Here is a 23,099-nt window from a genome sequence, read left to right on the forward strand (position 1 = left end):
AATAAATATTCTTTTTAAAAATATTCATTTAGCTGTATCTCACAAAATGCATATGTCCACTTGTACTCCTGATGCTTTTCAGGTAAGGTACATGAAAACACAATTACCCCAAATTTCTCCAGCCACAAAGTATAGCATCTGTGGGCAGTGGCAATCTTGGGGTGGCAAAGCAGGGTATAAATGGTATATTGGGTGACTTGGGTCTCCAGTGTAATCTTTAAAACCTCCCTAATCATACTTCCAGAGCTATAGTGATTCATTTTTAATTAATTTAAAATTATGAAGACTTTATAATTGTGTGGACTTTGAAAGTGTTAATTTATTAACATCCCCATCCTGGGAGCCTTATTGAGATGCTTGGCGTTCACCCTTTGCCATTGCGATGATTTTTCCTCTGACATACAGGAGAAGATAGCTCAGCATCCTGTCCTCATTAGCTGTATACACTTTTAAAACTATTGCACCAGCAGAGGAAGTTGGGACTGAAAGAGAGAGGGAGTAGAAATGTAAAAATCTTGATTAGAAAGTATAATTTAATAGAACATGTATTGAACCAAATGTATTGATTAATGTAGAAGATATAGTACGTATATTGATTCAAACCAGAGATTTAGTACTAAAAGCTCTAAGCCAAAAAGCTGTTGCAGATTGCTACAAAAGTCAGTTTAATGCTGTCCTTGAGAATGCCTTCACAAAGAAATTCTTCTAATGTTTGAGGACTAGGTAGAATGCGGTATATGTCAGTCTGATCCCGGAGGGTTTTATTTTGTACTCTAATAGCTGTTACGAGCCTACATTATATCCAAGGAGTAATTTTCCTTAGGGGTGCCCGGCTCGCTTTGTGTCAATATTCTAGCATTTTAAGTCACGTACAGTATATGCTTCTGGGAACAGGGAAGGAGCCAGCCAGACTCATAATGGTCTGCATTCATTAATAAAGGCAGAAGCTTCTGTCCCTGCATTGCCCACTACAGGGATGCCTCCTTGGCCTTCAGGGACCCGCACAGACACATTGAAAGAAAGCTTTATTTTGAGTGGGCAGATGAAATGTAGGACTTGCAGGCATTTCCTAAGTCAGCTCTGTGCCCAAGCACAGGGGTGACCTTAACAGGTCAAAGAAGAATGCAGGTCAAAAGACTTATTATCCAGCCTGTTGGAAACCAATTGCTTTTGTTTAAAAAATAAATAAAAAAAATTAAAAAGCAGGCGTACCTAAAGGTGGACGGTAATGTCGAATGCTGTTTGCAGCACGTAGCTGCACGCCTGACTGTACGTGAACTGGAACATGCTTCTGGAAAAGTAAGAGCAGCCGCTCACCCTCAGTGTTTACAGATAAAGGTCCAAGCCCGGTGATAAAAGGAAGGGTAATATAATTAGTTAATCAGTGATGATTGATTACCGATGTTTGTGTTCTTCAACTAAAGAGAAAACAACACACTGCCACAGCACTGTCACCATCTGTTGAAAGAAACCACCACATTTAATCTTGATATCTCTTCATTTCTTCCCGCCTCGCATTGTTTGGGAGGCACAATTGCCTGCTATTTCATCTGGTTGGAAAACATCTCATTTAAACCGAATACAACTGCAGTTGAAATTCAGGCTTCTAATGGCACAGTGAATTAGTGGAAAGCTTGGATTGCTTTTTTTTTCCCCGATTCCCTTTTAAAATAGCATGCTGGCTCTTTTGCTTGGTTTTCAAAGCTTGTCAGAATTTGTTTGAAACAAAAGGCTATAAATAGACCACGGTAAAAAATGATGAACATCTTTGAATCAACAGATTTCACAAAACTTCCATTCAGATGCCGCTGGGTTATTTTTTTTTTTATGACTGTTGCTACTTAACATTTTATGGGTGCCAACAGAGGTCTACAAAGCACAGACGTGGCCCCTGCCAAAGAATTGGAAAAGTTGGGACAGTTTGTGGGCAAAACTTTTGTGGGGTGGGAATTTAATTTTTTTTTTCAGCCCTGGGAAGGTTGGTTCTCCCTGGCTTTCCGCCCGAGCTTCACTTCATCATTAGTATAAGTGCAAAAATTCAAATTCGCCTCAAGATTGCAGGAAAGTGGGATCCCTGAGCCAACCGTTTCAGAGGATCATAGGTTTTTATTTTTATTTAAAAATATTTTTCTTGGATTGCATTTGAAACAGAATTAAACCGTTTGACCAGCAAATGTGGTCAGCTCGCAGAAAGAAGGAGGCTGAATTCATCGTTTGTTAGAGTGCCAAGCCCAGAATGAGGATTCCAGCCTTGTAAAATGAAAGGCATCTCATATTTAAAAAGAAATACATCGTGCTAGGAGGGAATTTGTAGGGCCCTCATCTGTTTTTTAGTTTTCTAAGTTCAATTTCAGATTTATAGAGGAAAAAATTATAAAGCACACTCCTTCCAAATGGGGCCCTTTGCCGTGAAGGAGGTGGTTGTGAAACCTATTAAGGTATCATACCTACGTGGATCTTCCTGTAAGCTTTGAGGTGTGTTGTGGATTTGATTTTTTTTAACACAAGCCCCCCTCGTGTAAAACAACTGTTCATAACTGGGATTAATGGTTTGCAATTTTCAGTTACTTAGACATGGGGTCTCCCGGAGATGGCTTTTTGCAGAGTAGAATATGGCTCTCTGTGGGATTACAGAAGTTTTCCTCTCTTCCTACTTCCTTTTCTGTCATCACCCCCCACCTCCACCGGTGTCGCACTGATGTTCTCCTCGATTATGTAAAACACTTTCCCTTCATTGGAACAGATATTTTTTCTCATAACCTGTCATTGCATTAAAGTACTTTGGGGACTGTGAATTGCTGTGTAAAATTGGTGAGATTACCCACTGCTTTGTTCTAGTGCAGTGGTTTCCTCTGGACCCAGAGAGCTGGAAACTGGCGCCCGAGAAGGCTCCTTGCCGGAGGCCTGTAGTACTTCCCACTCTCTCCTCGGCATCTCAGGCTGGCTCTGTGGTGGGGCTGGTGGCCGGGGCAAGAGCTCCCGTACCCCAGAGCCTACCTGAGGCTATGTTTTTAGTTTTTTTTTTTTTTTTCTTCTGTTGTCTACATTTTATCTTTCCCAATTGCTTCTTCCTTTTGCAGAGAAGCGATGTCTGTGGTTTTTACAACATTCCAAGGGTACCCATAGTCCGGGCCGGAGGATGACCTCACACTGGTCCTTCCTGAACAGACTGTGCCTCAGACATTCCATCCCTTCCTAGAGGAATGGAAGTCAGGCCATCTGTAGCTTCCGTGGACTTGGAGCACGGTGGAGGGGAGTGAGCAGACACAACCTCAGGGATTGTCAGAGCCCTTGAGGAGGGATCAGAATCCACTGATGCCCACCCCCCAATACCAATATGCCCATTTCCCAAGAACCTCTGGGAAGATGCACCCTTCCCACTAATAGAGCCACAGTCGGTGGTCAGGGCCGGGGAGACCCTGTCTTGACCCTCAGTTGAACTGAAGCAGAGAAAGGAAGGAAAACTAAACCAGGACTAAGAGATCTCCGTATGCAGGCATCACCACACCAGAGGGCTTAGCTTTCATTTTTCACACCAGCTTTTCCACTCCGGTGGTACTTATATCGGGACTCTCTGTTTTTGTAGAAGCTTGTGTTGCGCAAGCCACGCTGTACCTTCTCACAGACCATTTCTGTCCTCTTGTCTGTACAAAGCATCCACACTTGTAGAAGCTTCAGTAAGTGGTGTGTGTGTTTTTCTTCATTCCCTGACTCCTCTGAAGACACTTGTATGGCTTTGGTTTTGGATGGAAGCATCCAAGTCACAGCTGCCAATCATTGCAGACAGTTTGATTCAGGTGCTTGTTGTGCAGTATCCCAATGCAAGTACACATGAAAACACAGGTGAGCGGTGGTGGAGCGTCCTTTAGTAGCCCCCACAGTCCTATCCATTAGGGAATGTCCATCACAGCACTTAAGCCTTTAAAAATGATCACTCCTCTTCCCATCAGTATCTTGCCATTTGGGTAAATACTGCCATAGCTTCTTGTAATTTTTTAAAATAATTAAGTTTTTAAAAAAACTTTTTAAAAGGCCAGATTTTAACTCTGAGCTGGCAAGAGGTAGGAGAAAAAGTGGACACTATATTTTGAGTAATCGAACTTTTTATTGTCTGTGTCCTCTCTAATCATAATTGTATTGATTTTTTAAAATATTATTTTATTTGAAAGACAGAGAGCAAAACAGAGATCTATCTTCCATCTACTGGTGCATTCCCCATATGCTCCCAACAACCAAAGCTGGGCCAGGTCAAAGCCAAGAGACCAGGACTCCATGCATTTCTCCCACATAGATGATAGGAACCCAAGTACTTGGACAATCATCTGGTGTCTCCCAGGGACAGTAGGAGGAGGCTAGATCGGAAGCAACGAGTAGCCAGGTCTCAAACCAGGAACTCCAGTATGGGGTACAGGCATCCTGAGCAGAGATTTAACCCACTGTACCATAATGTCTGGCCCAATTGTGTTGATTTTTAACAAAATGGAGAATTTTGGGGTTTCATCAGTATTTTGATTACCCTGTCTACATACTAGTGAAAAATATTTTTCAAAAATATTTAAAATCAATATCCATGCAAGATTGCTACCAGATGTGCCTTGAGGCTAATATTACTGAGGAAAGCTTGTTTTCCACTGAATTAATAAAATCAGATATGTTTTAAATAAGGGGAGTGACATCATGCTTCTCATCCTTCTTGAAACGTGAGCGAAGTTGATAAAGGGGGAGGAGGAAGCGCTGGTCCTCCATGTGGGTCTATCTGCTGCCTCACTAGCACCCTCAGCCCTGCTGGGCAGACATCAGCCTCTGTGCCGCTGGAAGACTGCTAGTTATTATGGGGCGTGAAAATATTACAGAGAGTTTTAAGACAAAGCCCTCTGCTTAAAACTGTCCAATGGGCCAGTGTTGTGGCTCAGCCAGTAAGACCTCCTGTGATGCTGGCATCCCATATGGGCACTGGTTCAAGTCTCAACTGGTCCACTTCCCATTCTGCTGCCTGCTAATGCACCTGGGAAAGCAGCAGAAAATGACCTAAGTGTTTGGGCCCCTGTTCCCATGTGGGAGACCCAGATGAAGCTCCAGGCTTTGGCCTGACTCAGCCCCAGCCATTTCAGCAGTGTGGGGAGTGAACTAGCAGATGGAAGATAGCTCGCTCTCTCTCTCTCTCTCTCTCTCTCTGTCTTCCCTCTCTCTCTCTCTGTAACTCTGACTTTCAAGTGAATAAATAAATCTTGAAAGAAGAGAGGAAGGGAGGGGGGAGGGAGGGGAGAAGGGAGGGATGGAAGGAAATAAACTGGTAGCTTCTCTTCATTGATGAGACCAAGTTTCTGTTCCTCAGCCAGGTACACAAGGCTCCTGGTCATCTTGCCTCAAACCAGCTGCCCTCTTCATTGTTCTCCAGTGCTCCTGACTGTGAACACCATAAAAAAGACTTGCCCAATCTGAATGAGTTTCAGGTCCATGCACGTCCCTCGCATGTTCTTTCTTTGCGGCCTCTGCCCACGTGTCTCCTGGCCACGTGACTTTCTTAGAGTGTGAGTGCTTTGTAGGGGTGAAGGCAGGGGCCGTGCTTTTTCTCTTGCGTAGCCTTCACTTGGTTGGTCAGTCAGTCACAGAGTTGGGCAGATCCTCTCTCCTGAGCATGTGAGGGTACCAGTTGTGCCAAGTGGTGACACAAGTATTCCATAGGTACTTCTGAAGCACTGAGTGAATGAACATCGAGTAGGGGCTGGTGTTGTGGCATAGTGGGTAAGGCTGCCACCTGTGATGCCTGCATCCTATATGAGCGCTGGTTCAAGACTCCACTGCTCCACTTCTGATCCAGCTCCCTGCTAATGCACCTGGGAAAGCAGCAGAAGGTGGCCCAGGTGCTTGGGCCCCTGCACTCACGTAGGAGACCTGGAAAAAGCTCCTGACTCCTGACTCCTAGCCAGCTCTAGCTGTTGTGGGCATTTGGGATGGAAGACCTCTGTCTCTGCCTCTCCCCCTCTGTCTCTGTAACTCTGCCTTTCAAATAAAGGAAATACATCTTTAAAACATAATTGAGTAAGTGTTTGGTCTAATGGTAAGATGCCATTTGAGATGTCTATGTCAGAGTGCATTGGTTCAAGTCTTTGCTCTGCTAATGTGTACCCCGGGATATAGCAGGTGATAGCTCAAGTAGTTGGGCCCCTGCCCACATGGAAGACCTGGATTGAATTGTTGGCTTCCAGCTTTGGCTTAGCCTGGCTCTGACTGTTGTGAACACTTGAGCAGTGGACTAGTGGATGTGAGATTCTCTCTCTCTCTCTCACTTCCTCCCTCCCTCCCTCCCCATGTGTATCTGTGTGTGTATCTATCTGTCTGTCTTTGCTTCTCAGATAAATTACATATTCTCTTTAAAAAGGATGAACATCTGAATTTCTGACACAAGGCAAGAGCCAGGCCTACAAATAACTGAGAGATAAGACCTAAGATCATTCAATGTAAGCAGCATACAGCGCAGTAGGAAGTCACAAAGCAGGGAGAGCAGGTTAGATGCGATGAGCCAGAAAGTGCTTGGTGTTTTGAGCCCCAAGGTTTTGCTCAGAAGGGAATTGGGGGGTGGGGCTTGTGCAAGGTGAGTGATACAAAGTGCTGGGGTGGGGAGGGAAGAGTGTGGAAAGAAGGCGTCTCCAAGCTCACTCTCTAAATGAATGTCCCTCAGGTCTGTGGCCATCCTCCATGGGAGATGGAACCATCCCACAGGCCTCCTGGGGTCTGGAACCTGCCCACCAAGTCTTCACCCTCAGAGCCTGCCTGGGTATCCCAATTGCCCTGTCACGGTTTACAAAGAATTTGCTCACCCAGAAATGGAACTTGCTAGTGTGGTCAGGAAGAGAAGAGAGAACCAAAACTACAGCAAAGGCCATGCCCACAGAGGAAAAAGAGTATCCTGGGCCATGGTGTGCTGCAGCCCCCTGCCCTCCATGGGGGCAGGGCCTGGGTTCACCTCTTGCCCCCTGTCCATCATCAGCAGGTAGCTCATGCCATTAATACGTGTATTGAAGGACAGCTAGAGCTATAACTGTCAGGATGTTCAGCATCTAAGAAAGAGTAGAACAAAAGCAATGCAATCAATAGAAGTAATGCACAGGTACAGAAAACTTTTCAAATAGGGCTAACCTTGTCCTTGAAAATGGGTTGTATTGGCCGGCACCGTGGCTCACTAGGCTAATCCTCCGCCAGCAGCGCCAGCACCCCGGGTTCTAGTCCCAGTTGGGGTGCCGGATTCTGTCCCTGTTGCTCCTCTTCAGTCCAGCTCTCTGCTGTGGCCCAGGAGTGCAATAGAGGATGGCCCAAGTCCTTGGGTCCTGCACCCGCATGAGAGACCAGGAGGAAGCACCTGGCTCCTGGCTTCAGATCAGCGCAGCGTGCTGGCCGCAACGCGCTGGCCATAGCGGCCACTTGAGGGGAGAATCAATGGAAAAAAGGAAGATCTTTCTCTGTGTCTCTCTCTTTCACTGTCTAACTCTGCCTGTAAAAAAAAAAAAAGAAAAAGAAAATGGGTTGTATTTTGATGGCAGAGGCTGGGAGGTACTGTGGGAGGCATGGCAGAGGCAGAGAGGAGGAAAAGGGCAGCCAGCATCTCATGTCCTAGAGGTTCCCAGCCCTGCCTCCTCCCAGATTCAGAGGCAGTAGCATCACCCTATCCTCCTGCTGCCCCTGTTGCATTCTGAAGACCCCTGGGTCTGTGCCTCCCTGGGGGCACTGAGCACCTGCTCATGGGTGTGCAGCGAAACACCCTTCATGTTGTTACAAAGCCGTCAGCGTTAACAGATGCTGGGTCTGATGAAGGTACAATCACTTATGTTTCCTCCCTCTCTTTTCATTTTTTCCAGAACCACACGATGACCCAACACAGCAGTTAGTGCAAGTACCGTCTCTCGAGGAGAATTTGTTGGCACAAAAAGGGAACATGTTTTACTCTTTGCACGAAATTTTCATTGTTAATGTATATTCTTCAGAAGCATTGTATTGTACCATAAAACTTGTATTATCAAAACTGTTGGATGTTCATGTGTTTGAACTTCTGAGCACCGGATTGACTCCTTGTATATAAAGTGTTGCACATGTATTATGTCGTCTGATACTAAAACGGTCTTATGAAGACAAGTGGACTTGGGCCCTATTCAGGCAAGATTTTTAAACAGAGTGTGAGCAGAATGGCTTAAGAGAAAGTATTCTCAAGGAAGACAGATTAAAAACAACTGCTACCCATGAGACTGTGGTTGGACTTCCTTTTATTTATACTTAAGCCTAGCAGTTCTCTTTTGGTATATCAACGGTTAAATCCAAGACTATTTTTTATTGCTGAAGATTCTTGCAAACCAAGAAGAGATGTCCTCACAGAACAGAAGCCCAGCGCTGGATAAGGCCCGTATATATATTTGTAAGCCTTGCAATGTGACAGGTAGCATCACTATATATGCAATAGTTGTTATGTAGACTGTCAAAGAATTTTTTTTTTCCTGGATCCATTTGAAGCTTTGAGTGTTCAAGGTTTTCCTTAATGATTTCACACAGCCAAAATTCTTGAATCAGTTGAACTAACCTGTATGTTATTGTTATTAATGTTTACTCTGCGGTCTGAACCTGGAGATTACTGGAATTGTTTTCCAAGAGGAAATAAATTCAGTTTACCATTAGGTATTGAGTGTGTTTGTGTGTTTTCTTTCTGTAGTTGCTCTACCATTTAGGAAAGTCTAATTGCCTACACCCTTGGATGTAAGATTTGCCTACGAGCATATCACGGGCGTCCCCTCCATCATATTTAACCTTTTCACACTGGGCCAAATGCAGCGGGGAGGATATTCATCATCGTGCACAGAGAGGGAGTCAGACCTCACATACTTCTGCGCTCTCAGAGTCTAACAGGTCACATTGTACTTGAGGATTCTGACATCACAGATGGATGTGATGGCTGTTTTCTGCATAATTTGCAGCCCAATTCATGTCATGCTGTGCAAATCTGAACTCCAAGTAGATGGCAGCAATTTGAGAGGCAGTTTGGCTTATGTGTACTTAAGAAGCAGCACTGTTCATTCAGAAGACAAAGCACGGAGTGGCAAGTCAGATGGTTGTTAGTTCTGGTGCTGGCACTGACTCCCAGGGGGTTCCTCGCCACATCGCCTGTCCTGCTGGCCATGGTTCGCCTGGCCGGGGAAGGTGACGGAATTTGGTTATCAGCATGCCTATGGCGGGTGGTGAGGCGCTCCTCTGGAAGATTGCTGTCACCACTACCTGCCACAAAGTGGTGAATAAATAGAACCTCTAATCTCAGAACTTTAAAAACAGAATCTTTTTAAAAAAGAGCGATGTGTACATTGAACCCTGATACACATGTTTACAATTATATCGGCAAGGATACACCTAATAAACATGGGCACCTTTCATCCAAATCATGCCTAAAATGCTTAGCCAACTGTGAGCACCTTGACCCCTTTAAATGCTGAAGAATGCAAGCAGATCTTTAAGCCTTAGACAAGCAAGAATTTGGGGCCGGCGCTGTGGCATAGTGGGTTAAGCCTCCACCTGTAGTGCCAGCATCCCATATGGGTGCCAGTTCGAGTCTTGGCTGCTTCACTTCTAATCCTGCTCCCTGAAAATGCACCTGGGAAAAGTAGTGGAGGATGGCCCCTGGCATCCACGTGGAGGAAGCTTCTGGCTCCTGGCTTCAATCTGGCCCAGCCATGGCCGTTGCAACCATTTGGGGAGTGGACCAGGGGATGGAAGACCTCTCTATCTCCCCTCTTCCTCCTCCATAACTCTGCCTTTCAAATACATAAATAAATCTTAAAAAAAAAAAAAAGAATCCTCAGCACCCTTGTGGTGGAGCTAAAGTATGGACACCATGTATTGTGACCATCTGTCCCCAGAAGATCCAACCAGGCATCTCGGTTACCAGCCCCACAAGGTGCAATCCCCACCCCAGGGATCTCCAGCCTTAGCCTACTTCAGCATGGGGTGCTGGACCCAGCCTCCAGGAGTGCTGATCCTGTGCCTTTCTCAGCATTTCCCAGGTGATGCTGACATTGCTGGGGGTGTGGGGGAGGAGACACTTGGGAACTACTACTCTGCCTCATTTCCAAGTTAATTAAATGCATCCAGTGTACATAACCAAACATGCTGCTGGCACATTATATTATGAGGGGTCTCCAAAAATTCATGTTAAATGTGTGTTATGGAAACTCTGGATGGATTTAAATTTTTTTGCACCAAAATAAACTTATTTTTTAATTCCATTGTTGCTTAAACTCTTTGGAGTATGCTTGCATTTGTTTGTTACCAATGTAAACAAAGTTGATCAAATTTCCATGTCACTCAAAAACAAGTACTTTATAGTGATTAAGGTACGTATACTTGCCAGAATGGTCTATTTGTGTGTATTTAACTTTTTAATGGTAGGCAAACCTACATCTATACATTTCACAATGGATTGCCAGCATGCTATTTAATTAAAAAGCTTTTTCACCAGCTACATAAATAATGAAGTATGCTGAGAATATGCAAGTACATCCATAATTAAAATACCCGGCTATATTTTTAAAAAATTAAGATCTCAGGTCTATTCAGGAGTTTGCATTTTAAATGAAATAGCCACACTTAATAATGATTTTTTAAAAGCTCTAAAACTTCTGGTTATTAATGAGTGGGTTATATTTTACTAAAAAAGTAAGCTGCTGGGTATTTATGGAAAGCAGGTGATGGTGTTAAGCCAGAGAGGGATCCCAGGTTGCCTGTAACAGCACTGCCTCCCAGAGACTTCCCCACCTTCTTAGTCAACAGTGGGAGTTAGAATTCTTAGGAAGCCATAAAGACTGCGCCCACCAGTCTTCTTCGAGGCCTCCTCATAGCCAGCCACTGGGCTCCTCCAACACAGAAACATGTCAGTCCCTTCCCAGACAGAACTGGGAAGCCAGAGGAGTTGACCATGATTTGCTCCATAAAACTGATTGATCCTCCAAATGACTAAGAGTTAGCTGGTATTTAGATGTCCTTACAACCAATCATCCTCGAGATCGTATGGAAAACACTAAACAGCAGTTGGCACAGTCATCCCCCCTTTGGCTTGCCACCTTATTTATATTTATATCCTAGCTTATTCCCTGAAGATACAAGGCAACATAAAATAAGGATTAACAAAATATCAATGGGAGAATCCGCACCGTGTGAAGTCAGAGGGGGAGGGAATACATGAATGTGGTTGCCCTGTTGTATGCTTTAATTTTGGTTTTGAGAGTATTTTAGCATATTTGAGCTCCTTGGCAAGAAAGTGGGGGAAACAACCACCGAGAGAAAGGACTGTATCAGTTCCTCAGGAGAGAAAATGTTTTCCTAGCACTCAATTCCAAAAGAAGTTTCCTGGAGGCCTTCTGGCCGGGTAGGTGGCCACTCTTCCTACCCATAATTTTAAGACTTAACTATAGTGGTTCCTGCATGCAGGGAAGCTACTGCCCTATAGGGAGAGGCCAGGGATGTTGCTCACTGCCCTACAATACACAGCATAGGTCCCCAGAACAAAGAATTATCTGGCCCCAAGGTACTGAACTAAGAAATTGCTCTAATGCAAAGTTTTATGTGATTTTCCAAGAGTCTAGCTCCTTTTTGCATTGGAATTACCTGGGGAACTTTAAAAGTTCCATTGCTTGAGTCCCACCCCCAGAGATTCTGAATTCATTGGCCCAGAGTGCAGACCAGGGATCCAAAGCTCCTGGGATGACTCCAATGTGGCGGTGTCAAGAAACTCCTGGGTCAAGTTGATGTTCTCAGTGGAGACTACTGGAGTCCAGACTACTGACTGCCCTATATGGAGTCAACCAACCATGGGTCAGAAATATATGTAAATTTACATCTGTTCTGAATATGTGTCAACTCTTTTGTCATTCTCTGGACAATGCAATAGAACAAACTATTTGCCATACATGGCATCCATACCAACTAGAGGTTATTTAAAGTGTACAGTGTATAGGTTAAATGCAAATACTACTAGTACAGCATTTTCTGGAAGGGATTTCAGCATCTGTGGATTTTGGTAACCACAGGGTGTCCTGGATCCAGTCCCCCACAGATAACGAGGGACAACTGTCATATCCAAGGAGTGGAGAAGTGCTATGGGCTTTACATTCTCATCACTCAACATTACTCTTTATGACCAGGTATTTAATGATTATTTTAGCTCTAAAGTAATAATAGCAAGTTTGTGAAGAGGGAAATAATGGGGAAAGAAGCTCATCATCCTTATGCCTGGCCAGGGATTACAAACTTGAGGAAGAAAAATCTGGCCCAGTGGGGCCTCCGGCAATCTGGCAAGTAATTGTGCCATGTACCTGCCCTCTCTCCAAGTGCCGGATTGCCCAGATCTCAGGAGGAGCCAGCAGTCTGGGTGGTTATGTGCTCTGGGCCAGTTTCCTAGTGTGGGCCACCAACTCTGTGTTTTCTTTTTCAAACCCTGCTGACCCTCACTGTATGGGCCACATGAGACACTTTCAGGCCTGGCCCAATCCTTGATTCCATCTTGACTTCTAACATCAGCTGTTATTTTTTTCTAATCATCCTCATTCTGGCCTTTTTAAATGCCTGTTTTGAAACAACCATGTGCTTCTTACATGTCAAGGTTTCAATCGTATTTTGCTTTAAGTTAGCATTGTATGCAGTTTTTAAGTTGTTCTGCAGTCTCCATATTCATCTTGCCTAAGACTGAGTTTTGTTGGGGCCAGCACTATGGCGCAGCTCGTGAAAGCCCCAGCCTGCATCACCAGCATCCCATATGGGTGCCAGTTCAAGTCCTGGCTGCACCACTTCTGAGCCAGCTCTCTGCTATGGCCTGGGAAAGCAGTAGAAGATGGCCCAAGTCCTTGGGCCTCTGTACCCACGTGGGAGACCCAGAAGAAGCTCCTGGCTCCTGGCTTTGGATCAGCTCAGCTGTGGCCATTGCGGTCATTTGGGGAGTAAACCAGCAGAAGGAAGACTGCTCTCTCTCTCTCTCTCTCTGGCTCTACCTCTGTAACTCTGTCTTTCAAATAAATAAAATAAATCTTAAAAAAAAAGAAAAAAACTGAGTGTTACTTCGCCAAATAGTTATGTTCTGTTAAGTATGCTCCTGTTCCTAGCCAGTTGGGTTTCAGACAGATTTTTAATTGAAGAAGAATAATAAATAGAATGTTCATATTCTCTGTTGCACGTCAGGCATGTTATTTTGTACATTGCTAATGGAAGCCGGGTTAACATGCTTTAGAAATCATGCAGATGAGTGCTGGAGTTCTCATTGTGCTGTGAAAACTGATAAGCACAACCAGTGTTCCAGCCCACATAGAAGGTCAGAGACCCTCTAAGGGACCCACTAGTCGGGCCAGGCTTCTTAGAACAGGTCTGGGTCTGTCCCAGAACTTGGATGAGGACTCCGGTGAACCCTTAAGTTCCACTCTACAGAGCATGGCAGCCTTGACTTAGTGTCTATTTGTGCAGGTTGAGGTGCAACATTGCAGAACCCTTGAGAAAGGAAGATTAGAAATCCAGATCCCATTACAGAACACCTGCAAACGCTTCTCCACTTAGCTTCAGCAGGCCAGAGTCTCTCACCACCTCCCTTGTGTGTCAGAAGCTCCCACCAAAGGTACTGAAAACTAGAGTTCAAGGAAGAGGCATGATTTGGGGTAAAATGGCCCAGCGTGAGTTTCTGGCAGAATCCCAAAGCTCAGGTCTGGTTGGCACTGCATTCCTGGGCGAGTGCCTCCTGAGACTGACAAGTAGCCACGACCATCTCTGCCAGATTCCTCTGTAATGAAGTCAGCTGTCAACTCCTTGGGGGGAAAAACATAGAGCCCCTTTATTTCCAAGCAGGTGTTGCAGCATATTAAAGGTTGAATTCCATCTTGTGCTCACATCCTGAATGAGCCAGTTTGCAGGCAAGCTCAGTTCTTTCTGCAAAGAGGGAAACTTGGCAATGGTGAAGGCTGAGTACTTAAATGGCAATCAACTTCTGGCTCATATCAATTAATTCCTTCATGGACTTCTGCCTAAGTATAGCATCTTGAATTCCCAGCTGCAGAGGCTATGAAAAACAGCCCAAACAGCACACGCCACCGTCTCAGGCAGGGTGCACCCACGCAATGATGGGCGATGCTATCCCACGGAAACCACGGGTGCCCATGTGGGGTTCTCTCTTGGTCGCCCTGTGGAATAGAGGGCAAGACATATGCCCATCTCTCTGGGTAGGAACTTCTCAAAGAAAATACCATGTTTTGAGTGTCTTGAGTCTGAGATAAATCCTGCTTAGGGGAATCACTTCCTTTAGGCTTTAAAATACTCACATCCAAAGTGAGCAGGAGATATAGAAGCATAATGGGGACTAGGAAATCAGCAATGGGAAACCAGAAAACCTACCTTTAAAATGCTCTTCATTCCAGATCCTGTGGCATCTCTGTGTTGCATGAACAAAGAGCACCTTGATCAGGGCCACGATGGGGGTAAGTGTGTGGTGCCTTCTGAAATTTGGCAGTTCCTCAATTCATCTGGCAGGTGCACACAGCACAATTCAGACCACAATGTCCAGACAAGGGTGAGAACCTTCAAATGTCTCATAATAACGTGGCTATCATCAAGGTGTAGCCAATGAAAATCACTAACCGGCACTAACTCATATGAAACATCACTTGTCTATCTCTTGGGCTCTCCTCTCCTGCATCAGATAAAGAACTTTGGTCCCTTCTACAGGAGGCAAGACTTCTGGTTTTCTACGGGTTATGCACTATCCAACATGGCAACTGATAGCTATTTAAATATGTGGCAATTACATTACTATATGTTAATTTCAAAATAAAACTAGTAAATATGTGGCTATCGAAAGTAAACACAATGACAAAGTCAGTCCTCATCCTCACTAGAAACATTTCATTTTGAAGGCTCAGTTGAGTGCAACATGGATTTGAAGCTACCATGGGAGAGAGCAGACACTGAACATTATCTTTGTTGGGCCAAGTTCTACTGGGTACACCTGCAGTTCCCACCGCCCAACTCCTTCTATGTACAGAAGTCCCCCTTTCCCCAGCTCCTCCAATGTCTTCCTCCTGCCTGCATACTTTCCTTCTGTTTTCAAATAGCTACATGTTTCCTTTAAAAGAAAAAAAAATCTTTTGCTTGACCCTGAAGCTTCCTTACAAGACTGTTTTATTTATTTCCTTCATTTTCTTCCAAATTTCTTGAATGTGTGGTCTGCCCCCACATCCTCCATTTCCTGGCCACTGACTCAGTCCTGACTCACCTGCAGGCTGGCTTCCATCAGTCATCAATATCCGTTTACTGAAAACGTGCTCTCCAAGGTCACTCACCAGTGGCCATCTCACCATGCAGTCTTTCTGTTGTGGTTTTTTTTTTTTTTTCTTCTCTAGCCTTCATTCTCCTCTGCCTTTCAATCAGTAGACTATCAGTCTCCAGCTACCAGTCTCATGTTGCATTATTTCCTATGTTTATTGCCCCCTTTCCATTGCCAATGGTGGGGCACTGCTAAGGACACCCTCTTCTTCTACTTGCCTCTGATCTCCTCCTTCTCTGGTTCTCCTTGCACATGGCCACCGTGTTAATCTTTACGAAACACTTATTTCACGTCATTTTCACATTCAATAAATACCATGATGCCCAGAGGAACTGGGATGAAAGTGAGCACAGGTTAAACAGAGTTTGGCCCTTTTGGCTCCTTTGCTGTCGTTTAGCCCACAAGACTAATTTTTGCTTGTCTGAGTTGCCTTTTGTCCTCTTTAAGTTGAATGTAAGTATGCTTACAGGTTATTGTGGGATTTCTAGTGACCGTATCAATGGCTGAAAATACATGAAACATACCAGAGTACTTCAAAAAGTTCCTGGAAACAGGAAATTAAAAGATAAATTTATGTTAGCCCAAAAAATAATGAAATCTTTGCATAGTTTTTCCAAAACCAAGATGCCTTATATAGGAAAGTGATTGTGCTATTATATTTATTTAACTGACACTCTTGTGTGTGAGTTCTAGAATTACTGCCTTTCTCCATTGCCCTGCTTATCCCTCTGGTTCTCTGTACCACTCCCTCATAATAGTTCTACCCTGCCTCCTTCCCACAGAAGCTGAAGTCAGGGTCTTTGCCTGTCACACAGAGCTGTCCCTTGCTCTGACTTTCCAGAGTCCCGTCCTCACCCAGCCCCACTCATCCAGCTTCAAGCCAAGTCATCCGGCTTTAGTCAGTCAAGCCAAACCATCCTCCTTTGCACTTCTAGCCCCTTCCTTTCCTTGGAGCACCTGCCTATCTCTTCCCACTCTTTCCACACTTATCTTCTACCTCCTCACCCCCCATGCTTCAGTCCTGCTCAGTCCTGTGGTCCCACATCAAGTCCCCCTTCCCCCTTCCTCCCAAACACCCACTCTGTCTGCCCTGTTTGCTCCTTTCTCTGAAAGTCTGCTGCACTTGCAGCCTAGCTCAGCAAATCGTGATTCCCTTGAAAACTATTTTGTCTTTCTACTTGGGTTGTAAATCTTTCAAAGATGGGGATCTGCTCTGTGTGTGTGTATATGTGTGTGTGTGAGTGTGTGTGTCTGTGTGTGTGTCTGTGTGTCCGTGTATGAGTGTTTTCAACCATTTTCAGTGATGTCACCTCAAAGAATTTCAATAAACACATGTTGATGAACTAATATTTGGACTATAGACCTCAGTTGATCTTAGTTCAATATACATGAGCGGTTTGCCTACTCTGTGCCAGGCTCAAAGATGCTAAGCAAGTGTAAGCTCCCTGCTCCTCAGAAATTCACCATTACACTTATAAATGCCCAAGGATTCGATCTCAGCCTTTTCAACAGCTGCCACCACATTCATGGCCCAGGTGAAGCAGGGCATCTGGGACCTGGGTCAGGGTGGACTCCAACGGTAGTCACAGATATGGGAGCTGCATGTCCACAATGCCCCTCTCTGGTCTCTTCAACAGTAATGGTTTCCCTTGATGCGTACAGCACCCAGAGCCTGTGAGCAGTCAGCAGCATAGTGCAAGGCAGAAAATCAGCTAGATGCAGTCCCCCTCAGACTGGGCAACATTGCCTTTCACTAATGGAGGCTTGCATAAGAAATGGCTCAGGCTACACAGATTCAAGATGAAGGCTAAAACAGCATTCCACGTGGGGTCTGATAAGGTACCCAATCCATCTGCAGCCCATGCCTTTCTTAAAGCAACAAAGATGTTGACTGTGATTACAGATAATAAGAGCTTTCCTTCTGATGAAATGAGCATATACTGAACCAAGCACACAATATATTCCCATGACAAATATATTTACACTCAACTCAGAACATGGAGAGAAAAGAAAATGTCAATAGTTGACAGCTTCTTGGCCTATGGGGTGTAATCCAGGAGCATAATAAATTCATTTAAGCTCAGTGTTGAATAAATGCATGTGAGGCCTGTGCATTTTTTGGCCTTTCCCCCGACACATTGTTTGAACACAATGTCACATTTCTCTGTGTTACGCAACCCTCATGATGCTGTCAGTAGAGACAGGAACCAAGCTAATCCTTTGGGTCAAACCTGGGGTAATTTTCCCTAATGAGTAGAGATAGAAACAAGAAAAGAGCACCGTGGAAGAAAATGCCTTATTGCCAAGTAGTGGTGGATGACTATTTCACACAGGAAAATATTTCCCAAGAATCTTGGCTGCCGAGAGGTTGCAAAGTCCAAAAGAAGATGTATTTCCCCAGAAGATCTTAATCATTCTGATAAAGGGATAAGCATCGTGGGGAGAAATAAACCACATAAAAGGCCACCTCTATTTGGAAGCTGGCTCCCTTCTCCTCACTAATATATTTCTCATCCCAGCCAAATTGGATGCGAAGATATCTTCCTTATCCCTGGCAGATCTTGCAAGATATCAGGCGTTTCAGACTTTGCATGTGAAAGCATGACATATTGGTTAAGACTGAAAATAGCATGTTATCTGGTAGAGTCAAGTATATAAGAAAGTCTACACCCTACTGGTTTTGCAAATGCTGGAGTTCCATGGAGTCGAGACAGATGGTAGCAGGCAAAGATGCAATCTTATAATCAAAAGCTAAAATATGTCAAAAATATGTTAGCAAGCAAAATAGAGCAGATTACTAGTTTCTCGTGTCATGACAGCTTGCAAAACATGTTAGAATGTTGAATCTCCAGTTATGTAAATAAAGGAACAGCAAACAGAGCAGCAGCAAATGGCAGGAGAGCTCGTGTGTTGCTTGTCCCTCCACTGCAGTTTGGGAAATTGAGTCACATGGCCAGGAGGAGGCCTCGATGGATGTCAGGCAGTCTCCAAGTCAAGCGCGGGGTCCGTTTCCCTTCCATGAGTAATGAGTTTCGCTGTGACATCTAAAAGCTGTTTAACTAAATTGCAGGAAGCATTCAAACGTCCCAGGGAGAATTGTGAGCATTCCGTTGAGAATCATTGTGCCATTTAACTCAAAGAAACAAGGGGGTGAGTGTTATTTTGTGAAAACAAAATGCACCCAAGGCTGCCTGTATGTGTCAGTCTCAGTCCAATGCAGTTTCTGGGACCACCAGCCTGGTTTCTTATTGTCTGGGATAAGTTTGGGCGAGGGTTGAGGGGAATGAAGGCAACACAAGACATGACTGGGAACCCACAAAGGTGCTGATTTTTACTGAACTCCTCCTGTGGACCAAGTGCTGCACTGCTCTCAGATCACAGTAGACCTCCAGACACTGGGGCTGCAGAGTTCACTTTGCCTATTCTGTGCCCAGTGAGAACTGAAATCTAACCCTGGCCAGACTACAGTCAGGGATTCCAGGAGGGGGAGGAAGGACTCACAGTATTGCTCCAGCATTGCCACCACTGGCACCAGGGCCCCAACTAACACAGGCTGTCTCTGCTCTGCACTGTATCAGAGACATGAAAGAAACTTCACTTTCCATAGGGAACCTATTGGGGAAGTGTCAGTGTACCAGAGAAGGCAGCATTTCAGAGCAAGAAAGCTTTGATATATTTGAGAGGCAGAGAAAGAGAGACAGCCTGACATACAAACAAAGCTCCCCACTGCCGGTTTGTTCCCACAATGCCTGCATTGACAGCAACTGGGAATTCAATCCAGGTCTCCATGTGAGTGGCAGAAACCCACTAATTTCATTCATTCATTCATTCATTCATTCATTTTGAAAGAACCACAGAGAGGAAGAAGGAAAGAGAGAGAGAGAGAGAGAGGAAGAGGGAGTGAGAGGGAGAGAGAGAGAAAGAGATAGGTCTTTCATCTGCTGGTTCACTCCCTGAATGGCCACCAATGGCCAGGGTTGGGCCAGCCAAAGCCAGAAGCCAGAAGCTTCATCTGGGTCTCCCATGTGGGTGCAGGAAACCAAGGACTTGGGCCATCTGTGGCTGATTTTCCAGGCACATTAGCAGGAAGCTGGACTGGAAGTGGAACAGCTGGGACTCAAACCAGTATCCATATGGGATGCCAGCATGCAGGCGGCAGCTTTGCCTGCTATGCCACAGCACTAGCCCCAGCAACTCACTACTTGATCCATCACCTATGCTTCCCAAGGTCTGCATTAGCAGGAGAGAGGAGTGAGGAGATGGAGCTGAGCCTGAAATCTAGGTACTTCAATATAGGATGTGGGCATGCCAAGCAGCAGGTTAACCACCACTAGGCCAAACATCCACCCCAAGAATGGTTTCCACAAGGCCCAAGGGTCTTCTCTTGTGACAAGAGATGATAATTAAATTTCCAAAGTTAAGATTAGGAAAGGAATTTGCACCGTTCTTGTGGGGGAGCCAGCTGGGCTGGGTTCTGCCCTAGAGAAGTAAAGACAAGAGTAGCCAACAACCCCAACTGTGTAGCCACCAAGTAAAGATTCTGGAAATCAGAAGTGCCCAATGTTGATTCCTGATTCTCGTTTTTGTTGTTTTGGTTTGGTTTAGTTTGGTTGTTGTTGAGTGCTGGGCCACATAAACCTCTTCTTTTCCCACAAGTCTTTTCAGACACCAGCGTTTCTGGGTGAGCAAATTCTTCCCGGAGAGCTTGAACAGCTGACAAGTCCTGTCTCGGGCCTGATGCATAGTGCAAACAGAGGCTCCTCAACAGGAGCCAGCGAGCAAAGGAATAGCTGGCATCAGATCATCCCCTCCCCACCCCCGCCCAGACGCCAGCAAGCAGCATTCTCGGGCCAGCGCTCCTGAGAAGGGATTTCCTGAGACTGGGAGACACAGGCATGGCTGCCCCTGCAGCAGCTCAGCTTCCAAGGGACACTGGACACCAGCTCCTGCTGCCCCGGACATCACAACAGCTCCCCACCAAGTGCTCAATGGTCGCTGCCCTCACTTCCTCTCTCTTCTATTCTTCTTGTTGTTATTGTTTTTACAAGATTTATATGTTGTTTCATTGGTTTATTTATTTATTTGAAAGGAAGAGTGACCAAGAAAAGAAGAGAGGGAGAGACACAAAGAAGGAGATCTTCCATCTATTGGTTCACTTTCCAAATGGATGCAACAGCCAGGGCTGGGTTAGGCTGAAGCCAGGAGCGAGGAATTCCATCTAGGTCTACCCCACGGTTGGCAGAGACCCAGCTACTTGGGCCATCTTCTGCTGCCTTCCCAGGTGCATTAACAGGAAGCTGGATCAGAAGTGGAACAGCTTGAACTCAAACCTGCTCTTCAATACAAGATGTCAGCATTGTGAGTGTGACCTACTATACCACGGTGCCTGCCCTCTCCTCTACTCATTCAACCTCCACTGTCTTCCCCTTGATTGAACAAAACCCATGAACAGTGGACTAATGCTTACTCTTGTTGCTTTGACTTTTGCAGACATGTTCACTCTGAATCCCAAATTTTCAAGGTGTTTTTGTACAAAGTTCTCCCATGAAATTAAATTAATAAATATTGACTGCAAACTACATATGAGAGGACCTCAAAAGTTCATGGCAAAATGCCCATTATCTTTTTTTTGTAGTCCTTTTACTTTATTTTTCTTTTTTTTAACTTTTATTTAATGAATATAAATTTCCAAAGTACAGCTTATGGAGCACAATGGCTTCCCCCCCATAACTTCCCTCCCACCCGCAACCCTCCCCTTTCCCGCTCCCTCTCCCCTTCCATTCACATCAAGATTCATTTTCAATTCTCTTTATATACAGAAGATCAGTTTAGCATATATTAAGTAAATATTTCAACAATTTGCACCCACATAGAAACACAAAGTGAAAAATACTGTTTGAGTACTAGTTATAGCATTAAATCTCAATGTACAGCACACTAAGGACAGAGATCCTACATGAGGAGTAAGTGCACAGTGACTCCTGTTGTTGACTTAACAATTTGACAATCTTGTTTATGGCATCAGTAATCACCCTAGGCTCTTGTCATGAGTTGCCAAGGCTATGGAAGCCTTTTGAGTTCACTGACTCTGATCATATTTAGGCAAGGTCATAGTCAGAATGGAAGTTCTCTCCTCCCTTCAGAGAAAGGTACCTCCTTCTTTGATGACCTGTTCTTTCCACTGGGATCTCACTCGCGGAGATCTTTCATTTAGTTTTTTTTTTTTTCCCCCCCAAGAGTGTCTTGGCTTTCCATGCCTGAAATACTCTCATGGCCTTTTCAGCCTGCTCCACATGCCTTAAGGGCTGATTCTGAGGCCAGGGTGCTGTTTAGGACATCTGCCATTCTAGCCCATTATCTTTTAATTCCACTTCCCATAATATTTTTGATGCTTCCTCTCATGTTGTCTTCCTAAATCCACACAATAACCAGGGAACACTTGATGTCCCCATTTTATACATGAGGAAGGGGGGCGGGGAGAGTAGAAAGGTAATGCACCTTTTCCAGAGTCTCTCACAGATAAGCGGTGCATGACTCAGAACCAAAGATTATATGGTAGGGGAAAAAAGGGATGAGAAATTGTATGTTTATGTGGTATATATTTATGGATCCATTAAAGACCAGACATAGAATTATATCCCTACATACAGAATAGCTATATGTACCATTTATGAATTAGACTCCTTCTTGGCAATCCATTGAGAAAGATAATCATTTATAAGACCAAATAAGACTGCTTGACTTCTCTACAACTGTCATTCTGTTAAAAAAAAATGACTCAGGGTGGGCTCCCACCTAAGTAATATATGAAATATGCAATTCACACATTTTGGTAAAATTGAAGCAGGTGAACTCTAACTGACAGGAAGTAATGAGTGTAATAAGCCAAAGGGAATACCTCAGTTTAAGCAACCATATGCTTTCGTTATCAAAAGAAGTGTAGAGGTAATGGACCCCACTGATGATTCACTTGCTCGATCTTTTTCTAAGTGCACCTAAGTGGATCTTCCCCTATGGGTGGAGCCAGTGTAGAATACACTTGGGGGACTCTTTTCATATAAGAAAGGAAGTTCAAGGCCACATGTGAACTCTGAGGGAAGCTAAGTGGGGGGTCAGCTCATGATGTAATGATACCTGAGCCGCAGTGTGGTGGGGTCCAGGGATCTAGTCCTGGGCTGTGATTTTGGACCTGGAACAAGCTCTGCATGCTTTAGGTTTCTAATTGCTAAAGTTGGGACAGGTTCCTGTCTCATGAGGCTGTTACAAAGCACAAAGTCTGCCCTGCATTTGATGCTCAATAAATGTTAGCTCCTCATTGTTAACAGACTGTTCCTGAAACCCCCCACAGCTTAGGAACAACCCAGAGTTTAAGGAGAAATTATTAACTGTACTTCTCATCAATTTGTCTATCAGATGCACATACAACATTAGAACTGCAAAACTTGAGTGAGATGCAGGATTCATCCAGTGTGCCCAACGAATGCTCAGGACAGGCCTGCACTGACACCCACGTGAAAAATGCTTCTTCTTCAGAGTATTGGACAGGTGCCATGGAGGTCTGGGGCAAGGTGCCCACCTGTAGGCCCCAGTTCAGCAAAGGCTCCACGGGACAGTGGTAGTGGAAAAATCAGTGGGACTTCTCTGAGTTGTGAAACCCAGACAGAAGAAACAGGCTGTGTGCTAATAAAGACGCACTTTTGTCATTTTGATGAAATGATCAAAACAAATGCTACTTTTTATGGAACACAGTTCATGGCACATATCAGTTATC

General features: G+C 44.7%; 1 protein-coding gene across 7 annotated transcripts in view; it reads left to right on the forward strand.

The window, feature by feature from the left end:
- ZNF521 (zinc finger protein 521) overlaps positions 1 to 8,663 on the forward strand; it is a 296,551-nt gene extending 287,888 nt beyond the window's left edge. For all 7 annotated transcript variants that reach the window (XM_017344089.4, XM_008261154.5, XM_070050372.2 and 4 more), the window contains one exon: positions 7,857 to 8,663. In XM_017344089.4, the coding sequence (XP_017199578.3) occupies positions 7,857 to 7,886 (30 nt within the window). In that variant the 3' untranslated portion in view covers positions 7,887 to 8,663. The remainder of the gene's footprint in view (positions 1 to 7,856) is intronic.
- Positions 8,664 to 23,099: the final 14,436 nt, after the last annotated feature.

The sequence above is a fragment of the Oryctolagus cuniculus genome, chromosome 10, assembly GCF_051225735.1.
Source record: "Oryctolagus cuniculus isolate XC-2025 breed Fujian yellow rabbit chromosome 10, ASM5122573v1, whole genome shotgun sequence".
Lineage (NCBI taxonomy): Eukaryota > Metazoa > Chordata > Mammalia > Lagomorpha > Leporidae > Oryctolagus > Oryctolagus cuniculus.